The 13,840-nt window shown below is 61.1% G+C and overlaps 6 protein-coding genes across 6 annotated transcripts; 3 read left to right on the forward strand and 3 right to left on the reverse strand.

Moving 5' to 3' along the window:
• The first annotated feature begins 1,131 nt into the window (after positions 1-1,131).
• THITE_2169983 (uncharacterized protein) lies at positions 1,132-2,285 on the forward strand. Its single transcript, XM_003651734.1, has one exon. The coding sequence runs from the start codon at positions 1,549-1,551 to the stop codon at positions 2,071-2,073; it is 525 nt and encodes a 174-aa protein (XP_003651782.1). The 5' UTR covers positions 1,132-1,548; the 3' UTR covers positions 2,074-2,285.
• Positions 2,286-2,298: 13 nt separating this feature from the next.
• On the forward strand, positions 2,299-3,484 carry THITE_2112439 (uncharacterized protein). Its single transcript, XM_003651735.1, has 2 exons — positions 2,299-2,760; positions 2,879-3,484. Exons 1-2 carry the CDS (start codon positions 2,747-2,749, stop codon positions 3,228-3,230), a joined length of 366 nt encoding a protein of 121 aa, XP_003651783.1. The 5' UTR covers positions 2,299-2,746; the 3' UTR covers positions 3,231-3,484.
• THITE_2112440 (uncharacterized protein) lies at positions 3,474-5,190 on the reverse strand. The gene has a single exon (XM_003651736.1). The coding sequence runs from the start codon at positions 4,810-4,812 to the stop codon at positions 3,709-3,711; it is 1,104 nt and encodes a 367-aa protein (XP_003651784.1). The 5' UTR covers positions 4,813-5,190; the 3' UTR covers positions 3,474-3,708.
• Position 5,191: 1 nt separating this feature from the next.
• Positions 5,192-9,759, reverse strand: THITE_2112444 (uncharacterized protein). Its single transcript, XM_003651737.1, has 6 exons — positions 8,733-9,759; positions 8,355-8,627; positions 7,923-8,240; positions 7,805-7,868; positions 5,925-7,745; positions 5,192-5,572 (listed from the first exon to the last, which is right to left on the reverse strand). Exons 1-5 carry the CDS (start codon positions 9,581-9,583, stop codon positions 6,579-6,581), a joined length of 2,673 nt encoding a protein of 890 aa, XP_003651785.1. The 5' UTR covers positions 9,584-9,759; the 3' UTR covers positions 5,192-5,572; positions 5,925-6,578.
• A 560-nt stretch (positions 9,760-10,319) lies between these two features.
• THITE_2112447 (uncharacterized protein) lies at positions 10,320-11,690 on the reverse strand. Its single transcript, XM_003651738.1, has 4 exons — positions 11,550-11,690; positions 11,009-11,463; positions 10,687-10,909; positions 10,320-10,617 (listed from the first exon to the last, which is right to left on the reverse strand). Exons 1-4 carry the CDS (start codon positions 11,578-11,580, stop codon positions 10,592-10,594), a joined length of 735 nt encoding a protein of 244 aa, XP_003651786.1. The 5' UTR covers positions 11,581-11,690; the 3' UTR covers positions 10,320-10,591.
• Positions 11,691-11,818: 128 nt separating this feature from the next.
• THITE_2112449 (uncharacterized protein) lies at positions 11,819-13,840 on the forward strand. The gene is made up of 3 exons (XM_003651739.1): positions 11,819-12,565; positions 12,632-13,514; positions 13,568-13,840. Exons 1-3 carry the CDS (start codon positions 11,922-11,924, stop codon positions 13,709-13,711), a joined length of 1,671 nt encoding a protein of 556 aa, XP_003651787.1. The 5' UTR covers positions 11,819-11,921; the 3' UTR covers positions 13,712-13,840.

Consider the following 13,840-nt stretch of genomic DNA (forward strand, 5'->3'; position numbering starts at 1 on the left):
GTTGGCGTTGCCCAGCTGGCCTGTCGGCTGTCTTGGATAACTTACAACACCGCAGGCGAATGTGGAGCTCCGGCGCGCGGGACGAGGGAACGCGGGCCCAGAACCGCGCACTGCTTGCAGCTTCTGACGTTCACGTTGATTTTCTCGCGGAGGCGTCGCCGTCGGGAATCGCGAGGCGTAGGAGGTGGCAGTCAGAATATTTCTAAAATTTGTTTTGCCTGTAGCTTTGCACGGCACGAGGCTGCCGATTCTGGGGAAGGTCAAGAAAGGCAATGCTGCGTCTTGGTCCGATGTCAGGGTTAGTATTACGCACTTACGGCCGGGCAGCTGGCCAGCAGCTTTGGTGGAGGTTTCGAGAGCTCCTTCCGGAACCGAGCGGCGGGCGGAGCCGGCGGAGCCCTTGGCGGTTGGCCAGGCGCCAACAAATTCTTCCTAAACAGGTTAGTTCGCCTTAACTTACTGAGTTAGTCACTGACTGAATACACTAACTACCTTAACTTAACTCTTACTATTTTGCTACCGAGGTATGTTTGTAATCCATAAATCGAAATGGAAGGTAGGCCTTCAGATTTACTGCATTAGGAGTATCCATGCATGTCCACTGCTCTCTAGGCAGAGGCAGAGCTTCAGTAATGAACCCAACGAGATCTGATGTGCTGAGAGATCGCAATCCGTTGGTTGGGCAATTTTCCTATCAGGTGAAGACGGCTGACTTCTCCGTTTGTGGCAGCGCGTCCAGGCAGACCCCGCCTGACCATGATTCCTACCCCGCCGTTCCATTGGCGTCGGGCAGACCAGACACGGCCGCATGGCGCGCAAACGCTGGGCCGCTGAGTTTGTTGCGGTTTTCTGATATATTCCGGCGCTTCAGCATCCTGTTGCTGCCCGGACTACTCTCTGGCACCACGCACAGTGACCAGTTGCGGTATTCTCTGCCGTCGCAAGAGTTCCAGGTTCATTCAGTTGTGTTTTGCATGCTCTCCGCTGGCGCGGTTGCCGCAGCACCCTAAAGGCTTGGCACTGCGGAAAGCTGCCGCTCCACGGAGGACCCTCCAGCGTCACGTCATCATCAGTGCCTGACCTCCCGCTGCTGCTTGACACGCTGTTTCTCCCCGAGTCCACCATTGTCTGCCCAAACAAACAGACCACGTTGCCCCAAATCACGAGGCGAATATTGTGTGTGGTCGACGGAGTCACCGATTACTTCTACGAGTATGCAACCGTGTCATGCAGATCTCATTACCGGGTTTTCAGGCTGCCCGATGGCTGGCTCGGCTCGTTTAAAATGGCCGGGCCGCGCCCTGTGATCGCGCGCTGACGCTGTTTGCTTTCCAGCCTTGCACGCCCACACGCCGACTGCCAACGCGCCGCTCAGCATCCCACCGTTTCAAGTCCTCGCGCGGAGTCGCAACACAATCGACGAGACACTATCTGCCCGCCGCGGTGCAACCGTTCTCGAAGCCAGTCCTATTCAGCGCAGAGCGTCAGCCGTCTCTGTCGCTAGCCCGAACCTCGGTTAACCCCTCATTGAGTATATCGCGGGGAGCCATGGCATCCTTCTTCGTGGGGCTCTGGGAGTCCATCTTCACGCCCGGCCCGACGCCGACGCTGCTCGTGACCACAAACGTCACATTCGCCGCCCTGCAGGTGGTCCTGGCCGCGCTTCTCCTGGCCACATACAGCGTGCACTTTCTGGTGCTGTCGGGGCTCTGCGGCGGCCTGTGGGCGGCCATCAACTGGTTTGCGCGCGAGCTGAAGGCGCACCAGTTGCAGGAGGAGGAGAAGGCGCGCCGCGCCCTCGCGGCCAGGCCGTCACCGGCGCTCTCCCCGGACGACAGCGAGACCGAGGTGGAAGCGGCAAAGTCGACGGCAAGCCTGCGCAGGGGACCGCCCGGGCCGGCGCCGTCTGCGAAGGCGGCGGCCGTCAGCAGCGAGGTGGAGCCCGCCGAGGCACAAGGGGAGCTGAAGCTCAGGACTGTCCAGGAGGTGCCGAGTCTCAGCCAAGGACAAAAGAGCGGGGTCAGCACGGAGGACGAGTGGGAGAAGGTGTCGGAGAACGAGAAGGAGAAGTAGACAGGCCCATATTCCTGGGCAGGGTCGGAGGCAATGGCGGTGTGGCATTTGGCATATAGCATGACGTGGCTTGGTATCTGAGTTGTATATAACGGAGGCCGGGCTGCGATCTGAGTGTGCATTTAAATGCGCCGAGTTCCCGGGCCTGGAGAGTAAACCCCGGGAGACTTGAATACAAGTGAAAAGCAAAGTTTGCAAATTTGGAGTGGTTTAACCCGCGCGCTGAACCTGGCGCCACCTGAGGTGTCTCTCAAATCTCTATGCTACTTTGTGCGGTATTGCAGCTTCCTCAAGGCAGGTTGACGGCGGAAAGTCAGTCTCCTTGGAACAGCGGACGGAGCGTACGGAAGGCGGAAGGCGATACAATATTTTACCGCGCACACATGGAACGTCATTGCCCAAGCCGACCCGACCAGCCGGACCGGGAACGCAAGCGGAGCCGACCACGTGATCATAAATTTCAGGCTTGGCAGCGATCAAATGCTTGGACCTCCATCAGCCTCGCCGCGAACCAAGGTACTTCAGGAATACCGCCATACAGAACCAGTTCGAGCTGAGACACGCTCAACTGCGGCCAAACTTTACAATTTCCACTTCCGTCTCTCCGACCTTCACACGCAAGACAACGGGTTGATACCGGAGCAGGCCGCCTGTCTCCACCAAACCCATCAAGATGAAGCTGGTCAGGTAAGCCATGTTATGCTTTCTCTCACCGTTTCCTGCCCTGCTGCCTGCACATGCACTCGCCGACTGCGCTGCGCCTGCGGAGTGCTGACCCTTCTCTCTCGGCCACCCGCGCACACAGGTTCCTGATGAAATGCGCCAACGAGACGGTCACGATCGAGCTCAAGAACGGCACCGTCGTGCACGGCACCATCGCGTCCGTGTCGCCGCAGATGAACACGGCGCTGCGCAACGTCAAGATGACCCCCAAGGGCCAGGACGCCATCTCGCTCGAGACGCTCAACGTGCGCGGCAGCACGATCCGCTACTTCATCCTGCCAGACTCCCTCCCGCTCGACACCCTGCTGATCGACGACGCGCCCAAGCCCAAGAACAAGGCCCGCAAGGAGGCCGATCGCGGCGGCCGCGGCGGACGCGGCGGGAGGGGGCGGGGGCGTGGCGGACGCGGTGGCCGTGGGAGAGGGAGGGGTTAAGGGGTGCATGTCGGGAGGCTGGGCATTGATGGGCTGGATTGGGTTGCGCTGGGGCGCATTGCAGTTTTGGCTCTGCGCTGGCGGGTCGCGCGGTTTTGGCCCGAGGCTGTCTTCCGGTATCAAGCGGCGGGGAGGGGGGGGAATAAATCTGGTCAACCACGAGGATGGTCGCAAGCCCGATGCGGGAACGTCGAGAAAAAAAACGGACAAGGGGCTAGACTATGCCGGCTGGGTCTGATGTGGACGGAGTTGTCTTCTTTTTTTTTGGTGATAGCTGCCCAACATCTATGGGCGGCAGGCAACTATGGGCGTTCTAGGATGGACTGAAAAGTAGCCAGCATGGCAGCCAGCATGGCATGTCACGGAGAATAGACCGAATCGTCTGCTGGCGGTTCCCGCTCCGAGACGGTAGCGGCAGATAACCGCAAACAATACGCCCCCGCTTCCCCCCTGCCATTCGACGTTACCCATGTGACTACTACGCCCTCCATATCCTCACGATTTGCAGCTTCTCCCACCCGGCCTGCTTCCCACTCGATCCGACCGTCTCCGCCCTCCACCTGCCGCCGCCCTCCATCTGCCTGATCCTCTCCTTCACCTCCTCCGGTCTGTTCTGCGCGCACAGCAGCAGATACGCCACGCCGCGGTCCGACAGCACCGCCGGCAGCGCCGCAATCACCCGCTCCGTGACCTCCATCCCGTCCTTCCCGCCCGCGTAGCTCAGCGCCAGCAGTGCCGAGTCTTCTTCGAACGTCGTCCTCATCCTCTCTCCGTCTCCGTCTCCGCCGCCGCCCCCTCCCGCCGCCGCCGGCACCGCCGGCACCTCCTCGGTCGGCACGTACGGCGGGTTAAACACCAGCACGTCCACCGTGCCGGGGCGCACCGCCCCGACGAGATCGCCTTGCGCCACGCCGAGGAAGTACCCGGCCGTGTCTCCTGCCTCACCCTCCCCCTCGCCCTCCTCCTCCATTTCCTCCTCCTGCTGCCCGCCGTCGTCGTTCTCCCCGGTCCCACCCTCATCACCAGCAGCACCAGAACCTCCAGCAGCACCACCACCACTACCACCCCCATCAGCATCACCCCCGCTTCTCCTCCTCCTCCCCTTCCTCCTCCTCGGCACCGAGGAAGCCGCCACGGCCTTGCGCACCGTCTCGCGCGTCGCGCGGCACGCGAAGCGGTTGACGTCGATGCCGAGCGCGAGCACGTCGCGGCGGCCGCCGAACAGCGCGGCGGCGTGGGCCGTGGCGAAGGCCAGCACGACGCCGGAGCCGGGGCCGATCTCGAGGAGCAGCAGCGGTGCGGAGGCTGTCGTTGCCGTGGCCCTGCTGGCCGTGGCTGTTGCCGTCGCCGTGGTCGTGCCAGATAAGGGGTGTGGGGACAAAGATGATGATGACGGTGGAGATGGTGTGGTGGTGGTGGTCGTGGTAGTGGTGGTCGTGGTCGTGGTGACCGCCGGGAAGTGCGCGGCGAGAAAGGCGGTCTCGGACGCGGACGACAGCGTGTCCAGCAGCAGGAAGGAGTCCTCGGCCGGCTCGTAGACGCGCTCGTAGGGCACGTGGGAGGTGCACGGAGTGGGCAGCATTGTGGGTTTTTTATTGTTGACTTGTTTCTGGCGGCGGGTTGTAAAAAGAGGGGCGTGCGGGTGGTGATGGCTTCGGTTTTGGGGACGGTTGTGGCAAGAGAGAGGTGAGCTGCGAGTGAGCGATATGAGTTGTAAATGAGTGCTTTGAAAGTGCTTTGAAAATTCGGCGGGTGGGGCACTTGAGAGGGTGTAAGTCCTCTGACGGGAGACTTGTTTCCCATAAGTTTTAAGTTGTCTCTTTCAATGTCAAGTGAAAATGTAACTGGAGTACACAGCACTATTCAAGCTTTGTTTTCGCCTGAATGAGTGGCGGGTGCTCTATTTGCCCGTGTTTACCTGCAAGTATAATGAACCTGTCTAGCCGCGCTGTACTGAGGCACAACTGCCGAAGAGCCTCTCGACAACAACAATACAGCTTTTAGCATTCACATCTTCGACTCACTTTCCCAACTCTTGATTAGTGCCAACTTGACTTTGCCAACTTGACTTTACTCATGAATCGGGGTCTGTTGCTAAGCAAGTCAGCCGTCACCCTCTGCGGCCGCAGCCCCTCGCAACGTGAGCTAGGTCACCCCTGAGCGAGCACCACCCCCTACCCCAACCGCCAACACATCACCTCCTATCCGGCCTACATCACATCAACGAACACACAATATCACACCCAGGATCCGCCGCGTCCGGCCCCAGCCCCCAGCGGAACCCGTAGCGCACCTTGGCCACCATACGCGTCTGGTTGCGATCATACACCCCGCCGAGGTCACTGCACATTCAGTCAGCCAGTCAGTCAGTAAGCACACAGACAGGCCAGCACAAGCGAGGCCGTTTTTGTTTTTCCACACACGGCAGCTTTGACCACGGAAGAAGGAAATGAACAGAACACAAGTGAAAATAAGAAAGTAAAAACAGCAGGGTAGGAAGGGAAGAAAAAAAAAAAAAGGACGCACCACTTCGGACAGAGCTCGCCCTGCGCCACCAGCCGCGACGGCAGCGGCCGCGCCCGGCCGTCGACAAACCCCGGGCAGGTGTCGAAGCCCATGCCCGGGCCGCACGGCACGGCGATGGTGGCCCAGCGGTGCCCGCAGTGGAAGTCGCGGTAGTGGGTGACGACGCACATTTCTGTTCACTGGCTCCGTTTCTTCGTTGCCGTTTCCTTTCCTTTCCTTTCCTTTTCTTTCGTTTCTCGACCTCGACCGGAGGAGGGGGCGGGGGAGGGAATATTGGGAGTTTTTGCTGCAGTGGTGGAAGGAGGTTGGGGTAGTTTATCCTGAATCGTCTCTGCTGCTGCTGCTGCCGCCGCCGTTGTTTCTGCTCTGCTGCTGCTGCTGTCGTCGTGGAAACCCCGATGTTGCAGGACGCGCAGCGAAAGGTGGTAACACCGATGCGTGTGTAGGTATCTATCTCAGAGTCGAGGACGTGTGAGAGCACTTTTGGGAAGGCGCAGGCCTCATGAACTGTGATGTTGTGTGTTTACTTACGTTTGGAACGTCAGGCGGGTTGGGCTGCCCAGGTCACGAACGAGAAGTACAAAGAGGCTTAAGTCCCTCCACAGCTTCGCGATCGATAGGACCTCAACATACCACGAGGATCCGGACGAGACACAGCACAGCAGAGCACAGCTTCCATTGCCATACCAAAGTGCGGACTGGACAAAGCACAGCGCTGATCAACGCCCAGCAATGCAAATCCAAACGGATGCAGCCCCCTTCCCCGGTTCCCTATATCCATCCCATTGCATCCCATCTCACCTTCCCCGACAGCGGGCACGGTCACTCCTCCTCCGCCTCACGATTCAGCTCCGCCAACGACTTCCGCCGCCCGCGCGCCTGCCTCTCCCCTTCCCCTGCCCCCTCATCCAGCCCATCCCGCTCCCCCGGCCCGAATACAGACCCAGACCTCCCATCACCACCACCGCCGCCACCACCGCCGCCACCGCCGCCACTGCCATCCACACCCGCCAGCTTCTCCAGCAGCTGCTGGATCCTGGCCACGCTGCCCTCCAGCGCCTCCAGCCGGGCGACGATGTCGCTCACCTCGTCGCTCTCGCCCAGCACCCCCTGCAGCTCGGCCCGCAGGCCGGGGAAGGGCGCGATGCTGTCCCGCCGGCCGATCACGCGGGGTCCGCCTTGTTGCGCCGCCGAGGCCGGGGCCGGGGCCGGGGTCGGGGCCGGGACTTGTCCTGCTGCTGTTGTTGTTGCTGTTGCTGCTGGTTGTGGTGGCTTACCAAGCTCGGGAGAAGGCAGAGACGGGGGTGGCTGTTGCGGCTGTGGCTGTTGGAACTGCGGCGGCTGCGGCGGCTGCTGCTGCTGTGTTCGTGACGCCGACTGGCCGGCCCCAGCCCCCTCGACGGGCGGCGCGGGCGCTCGGGCCGACGCAAACTGCCTGCGGATGAGGTGGCGCGTCATGTCGTCGTCGGTGGCGATCTCGTTGAGCACCGAGTCCGGCAGCGGCACCTCGAAGACGGTGGAGATGTCGCTGTGCGCGCTGATGCGCCAGCGGTCCCAGAAGCGCCGGCGGAGCCGGATGGTGGTGTGGCCCTTGGAGAGGCTCGGCGCCGGCGACAGCGGCGGGAGCTTGTGCGGCGAGAGCGAGCGGCGCTCGGCCAGCGCGATCACGAGCAGGATCGGCAGGTTGATGAGGCGCACCGACATGACGTGGATCTTGTGGAACCAGCGCGGCGAGACGCAGAACTTCAGCGGCACGAGCAGCAGGATGGCGAGGATGTTGAATGGCGGCGGGTACGCGAAGATGGCGTCGCCCTTGACGCCTTCCAGGGTCATCACGGCGCGGCGGAACTGGATCTCGGCCGGCGCGTTGTTGACAATGTGGCTGAAGGTCGTCGACAGCATGGACACGAGGATGGTCAGGAAGAGCGTATTCCCCAGGAAGGCAAAGGTGATCATGAGGGACGGGCCGAGGATCCTGTGGAAGTCGGTCTGGATAGGTAATGCTGTTAGCCGTCGGGGTAGTGCGTGTGTCATGGGGCATGACAAACCGAGTGTTGGATGCCGGACCCGTCCAGGCCGAACCAGATGTATATCATCCACTTGCTGATGGTCCTGCTTGCGTGTCAGCCAAGCTCGCTCCCGACGCACGTTTTGGACCACACTTACGCGGGACCGAAGCTACCGTTGCCGAGCCAAAACAACGACAGCAGGAAGCCAAGGAAGCACCAGGCAGCCAGGCCCGACAGCAGGGCGAAGTCGGACATCATGGACCGGAGAGACAGGAAGACCAGGTTGTCTGAGAGCAGGTTGAAAGCCAGCCGGGGCACCAGCACCGGCGCGCCGATGGCCAGGACGTCTAGCGCCTGCTGCCCGGCCTCGAGGCTCCCCGTGCTCCAGCCGTAGAGGCGAAGGACCAGGTAGACCCAGTAGATGATGGAAAACGTGACGTCGAGGAAGGACCACAGGTTCTGCGCATACACGTCCCTAGGTAGTCACCGGAATGTCAGCCAAGAGATTCCCCCCTGAATCAGGGGTGTTTAGCTTGGTTCTGCATACCATCCGTGTTCTAACAGCGTGGCAAACTGGTCGAGCACCCACCCCAAGGCGTAGACGGTAAAGCACACCTCGAGGGTGCTGATCCGGGCCGCGTCGCGCTCGCTCATAAAGGCGAGATACAGTCCCAGCAGCACCACGAAGTGCATGATCTCGAGGTAGTTCCTGGTCCGCGGCACGACCAGGCGGTATTGATTGAGCAGGGGCGCCTCGCGGGGGTTGTACAGCGAGATGGGCCGCTGCTTGTAGCGGTCGGGGATGATGTCCATGAAGCTCGAGGGCGTGTAAATGACACGGCCTTCGTAGATGGCGTCGACGCTTTTTTGCACGTTGTGCATTCTGTCAGCCACCACAGCAACAGGCAAGCCTTGCGTAGGGAGGAGGGGACGGGGGGAAGGGGGGGATAGAAGACGAAAGACTTACATCTTCTGGCAGCTCGTCGATGCCAAAAAGATGCGGCTCTCGCTCAGGATGGCCACCTCCAGGGCGGGCAGCGTGCGGTTCGGGGCCGTCGACGCGCCGACCTCGCGGCGGATCTCCTCGGGGGCGTTCTGGAAGGGCTCGAAGCCGGCGATGAGGATGTGGGCCAGCACCAGCAGGTTCCGCGGGCCTTCGTTGTCCTCGTTGAAGCGGCGCAGGATGCGGGTGGCGATCAGCTCGCACAGCATGGCGCGCGTGTAGTTGACGTTCTGGCGGTTGCTCAGGTGGGCCTGCTCGGCCAGGAACTGGGCGCGGTTGACCAGCAGGCAGTAGACGATGGAGATGTCGTCCTGCTCGTACAGCTTGTCGACGAGCGGGCGCAGCACGCTGACGTTGAGGCGCACGTCGCGCAGCTGGTCCAGCGACAGGTAGTCCTCGACGACCGAGATGATGTCGCGGCGGATGCGGTGGATGGTCGTGTAGACGGGCAGGTGGCGGTGCGGCGAGTTGTGCGGGCCCGGGCCGGGCCCCGTGCCGTAGCTGTAGCAGCTGAAGACCTCGCCGTCGAGGTTGTGCGGGAAGGCAGCCCGCTGCGGGAGGAGCGGGCGGCGCTCGGGCGGCTCTTGGATCCGGATGGCCTGGTGGCGGAAGCCTCCCGGGGCGGCGGCAGCGGGGGCGGCGGCGCTGTTCTGGGCCGGAGCGGCGGGTGTCAGACCCGTCACCCCCGTTCCGGCCCGGCAGTTGCTGCGCGTGTTGCGGCGCGTGTTGCTGTCGTGGCTGTCATTGCTGTTCCTCCTGGTGCTGCCACCGTCGCTGCTGGTTTGGCTGCCGCTATCGCTACTGCTGCTGGACATGAAGACGGGCCCGGGGCTGAGCCGCCGAAGCCCCGGTCTCTTGCCAGTAACCCTTTCGCCGGCCGTGGCGGTTGGTCCTTTGGCCTCCAATTGCTGTGGCCGAGCTCTGATGCCGCGTTCAGCAGGGGTAGGCAAGCCTTTCGAGAGGCCAAAGTGCGTGCAATGCGAACCAATGTGAGGAAGAAAGGGGAGAAGGAGGAAGAAGAGGAGGAGGACGCAATTACGGATGTGATTTTTCAGATTCCGTTGCTGCAAGGGAGACACCAAGCTTGGAAATAGCTATTCCGCATAAAACTGGTGCGAGTGCCCTCTACTGTGTAGCGACCCTAACGTTAACCTAAATTTCGTGACCTTCATGAGGTCATTCTTGTATCGGGCAGGTGAACTGAATGAACCACGATGGGGGCCGTGCTTGCTCCCGTGTTGGCCCCAGCGGGGCAGAGAAGTACTCCGTAGGACGACTTGGGACGGGGGCTAAGGAAGCTCGCTGTGCCCCACTCACAACAAAGAGCAACAACGCCTTCACTCATGATGCTGCTGCTTTGTTTGGTTGACACTCGCCTGGACTGCAGCGGGTTACCGCATTTTGGAGATATCGCGATCCCACAAAACCCAATTGGGAAGGAAACCAGCCCCAGGACGGAGTACAGAATACTCCGGCCCGCTCTATGTGGGACTATCAACCTTTAATCGTCAAGCCTCCATGGTTAGCAGGAATCTCAACTGAGTGGCGCCGCAGCTGACGAGATGGGAACGGTGAGTCCAAGTTGTCTGGTCCCTTCCCTTCATCAGCCCAACAGCCCTGTACACTAGCAGGGCTCTGCATGCTATTGACTTCACAGAGAACTCGATGAGCAGGCACATGCCACTCGAACAGCGATGGGGGCAACGGCCGTCGGGGCGAGACAAAAGGAGGCTGTATTGGGGGGCTAATGCACAGGTATGTGTATGGACACGGGCACAACAAAGGGAATCTCTCTCGCTCTACCGCTCCGTCAGAGCAACTGTCTATTGCGCCTTGGAAGAGACGATTTCTGGCGAAGCCGTTAGTCACTCGTCATTCGTCACTCGTCGCTTGTCAAGCAAGCAGGATGGCAACTCACTCTCAACATCCGCCACGCTCTGCTGCAGAATCTGCTGCAGCACCTTGGGGTTCTCGAGCTCCTTCTGCACCTTGGCAATGACGGTCTGGGCGAGCTCCTTCTGCTGCCGCTGCTTGACCTGGCTCTCGTACCGCACCCACGAGTCCAGCACGTTCTTGGCCTCGGCGGCCAGCGCCGTCCGCTGCTCGAGCTCGTAGGCCTGGGCCTCGAGCCTGGCAGTTTCCTGGGGGAAGCTCCCGCGTCAGCCAAATCGCCCGCGGCGTGTCCGCTCACGTCTGTGCGTGTGCGAGAGCATGGTCATCATCCATGATCTGCGACCCACCTTGGACACCTCGAACAGGGCCTTGGTCACGTCAACGACGCCCGACATCTGCTTGACGTCCTCGATGCGGGTCTTGACGGCCTGCGTGTGGTCGGCGCGGGCCGAGTTGAGGATGTTCTTGATCTTGGCGTTCTGCGCCTCGGCCCACTCGCGGTACACGGGGCCGCCGTACTTGATGAGCGCGGCCCACACGCTGAGCAGGCAGAAGGCCACGACCGTCTCCTCGTTCATCACGTAGTATTCGTTGCTGAGCGCGTAGATGGACAAGCCGGCCGCCGACGAGAGGATAGCCGTCTTGGAGAGCAGGCTGCTGCCGGGGAGCGCATCGATGATCGACTGGGCCTTAGACTTGGGGTCCTGCGACGGCACGTTCGAGTTGTAGCGCGCCGTGACGAGCGACGAGACGGCGGGGAGGGCGCGCGGAGCAGCGATGCTCGGTCGCAGGCGGGCAGCCCCTACCGGGAGTTGCGCAACCGCGCCTGCGTCAGCTTCGGATCCGCTGCTCAATTGGGGCACCGCCGGCGTTCCATCTTGCACTCACCGACAGCACTCCTCGCCAAGCGGGACGCCATTTGTGAAGTGGTGGGATATCGGGCGGGTGACGGCTGCGAGTCGTTTGTCGGAGCTTGCTCTCGTTGGCCAAGTGCGAATTGAGGTTTTAACGGAATGCCTTGGCCCGGCTCTTTGCCGTGGTTGTGTCACGTGCACTGACATGGAAACGCCAAAGCCCCGCAGCGACACAGCGAGCTCCCCAATGCTCGTCCCTGAGTGGATTGGGTGCGACCCACTTAAATTTTGGCAGTACTCCGTAGCGCATTCCGCAAACTCGAAAGTGCACGTCGAAGCCCCCGACCACGACACACGACACACGTGTTCCCCACGGTAGGAGTGCCAGGTCGACGAATTCGTCAAAATGCCGGCTGCTGTAGCGGAAGCCGCAGCAGTGAAAAAGACCGCGGCCAAGCGGAAACGCCAGGAGAACGGCGACCAGGCCACGAAACGGCGGAAATCGTCGTCGGGCAACGCGGATGACCCCAACGACGACGGCGAACATGTGCTCCAGGCGCACATCGAGAAGCTCGAGACCGAGGTGCAAGAGTCCCGGAAGCACTACAACAACATCGCAGCCCTGATTGAGCTCGCGCAGAAATCAGGCGAGGACCCAAGAGCTGCCCTGGCCGCTGCGGAAGCGCTATGTCGCATCTTCATCCGCCTGCTGGCGGCCGGCAGCCTGGCGAAGAGGAAAGACGTGTCGGAAAAGGACGCCACAGTTGCAAGCTGGCTGCGGGACCGGCTGGCGGACTACAGGGGCGCTCTGCTGCCCCTCTTTCGGAGCAAGACGCTGGCTCTGCACGCCCTCATGCTGGCCATGGCCCTGCTCAAGGCCGAAGCGCAACACCTAGGCAACCGGGACGACGCAGTGTTCCCCCGTTCTTTCTTTGCCGAGATCGTCGCCGGCGTCCTCGAGTCCCCTTTCGAACAACTGCGCGAGCAATTCTCCGAGAAGTTCGTCCATGAATACGACGACATCCGCTTCTACACCTTCGAGGCCATCAAGTACGCATAGCTCGTTCTCTGCCATGTTCTGGAGTCTGGGGGCATTGATGACTGACCTTCAAATAGAACCTACCTGACAGAGCGCGAGCATTCCGTCGACGAGGATGTCCGGAAGACCGTTTTTGAGATGCTAATCAGCATGCAAGATGTGCCCGGGGCGAGCGAGGACCTGAAGGATTTCTACATCGAGCCGCCCCAAAAGAAGAAGCACCCGCTACGCTCCCTGACGCAGCACAAGAAGCAGGCTCAGGAGGCCTGGCTGGCGCTCATGCACCTCGGCCTGAGCAAGGACCAGAGGAAAAAGGTGCTGGAGGCCATGGCCGCCTCCATCGCCCCCTGGTTCACCCAGCCGGAGCTGCTCATGGACTTCTTGACCGATTGCTACAACGCGGGCGGCTCCCTCTCGCTTCTCGCTCTCTCGGGCGTCTTTTACCTGATCCAGGAGCGCAATCTCGACTACCCCGAGTTCTACACCAAGCTCTACTCCTTACTCGACGCCGACATCCTTCACTCCAAGCACCGCTCTCGCTTCTTCCGCCTGCTCGACACCTTCCTCGGGTCATCCCATTTGCCCGCCGTGCTAGTAGCGAGCTTTATCAAGCGTCTTGCCCGGTTGGCGCTCAATGCCCCTCCCGCCGCCATCGTCGTGATCGTGCCTTGGTTCTACAACCTCTTCAAGAAGCACCCTCTCACGACCTTCATGATGCACCGCGTGCCTCGGACCAAGGAGGAGAAGGACCTGCTGGAGAGTGAGGGCCTGGACGACCCATTCCTGCCGGACGAGAAAGACCCGATGGAGACGCGCGCCATCGACAGCTGTCTGTGGGAGATCGTTCAGCTGCAGTCCCACTACCACCCAAACGTCGCTACCATCGCCAAGATCATCTCGGAGCAGTTCACCAAGCAGGCCTACGGTCTGGAGGATTTCCTGGATCACTCTTACGGCAGTGTAAGTTTTTGTTAACGTCCTTAAGCTATTGAATCGAACTAATAGCGCCACAGCTTCTCGAGGCTGAAATGGCCAAGGATGTCAAGAAGCCCCCTGTCGTGGAGTTCATGATTCCCAAGCGCATCTTCACCAAAGCTGGAGCGCCAGAGGAGAAGGACAGCTTGCTAGTCAGTCTCTGGGATTTTGGGTCGCCATAGGCGCAGCCTCCTGCTCAAGCCATCGGACTTCGCATGCCAAGGGGAGCGACAAAAGCCGTTAAGCCACTACCCTCCCAGAAGCCTCGTGGCACTCATGCGGCCCTCACTCCTGTGCTGCTCAGCACGTGC

This window comes from Thermothielavioides terrestris, chromosome 2 (assembly GCF_000226115.1).
Source record: "Thermothielavioides terrestris NRRL 8126 chromosome 2, complete sequence".
NCBI classification, from domain to species: Eukaryota; Fungi; Ascomycota; class Sordariomycetes; order Sordariales; family Chaetomiaceae; genus Thermothielavioides; species Thermothielavioides terrestris.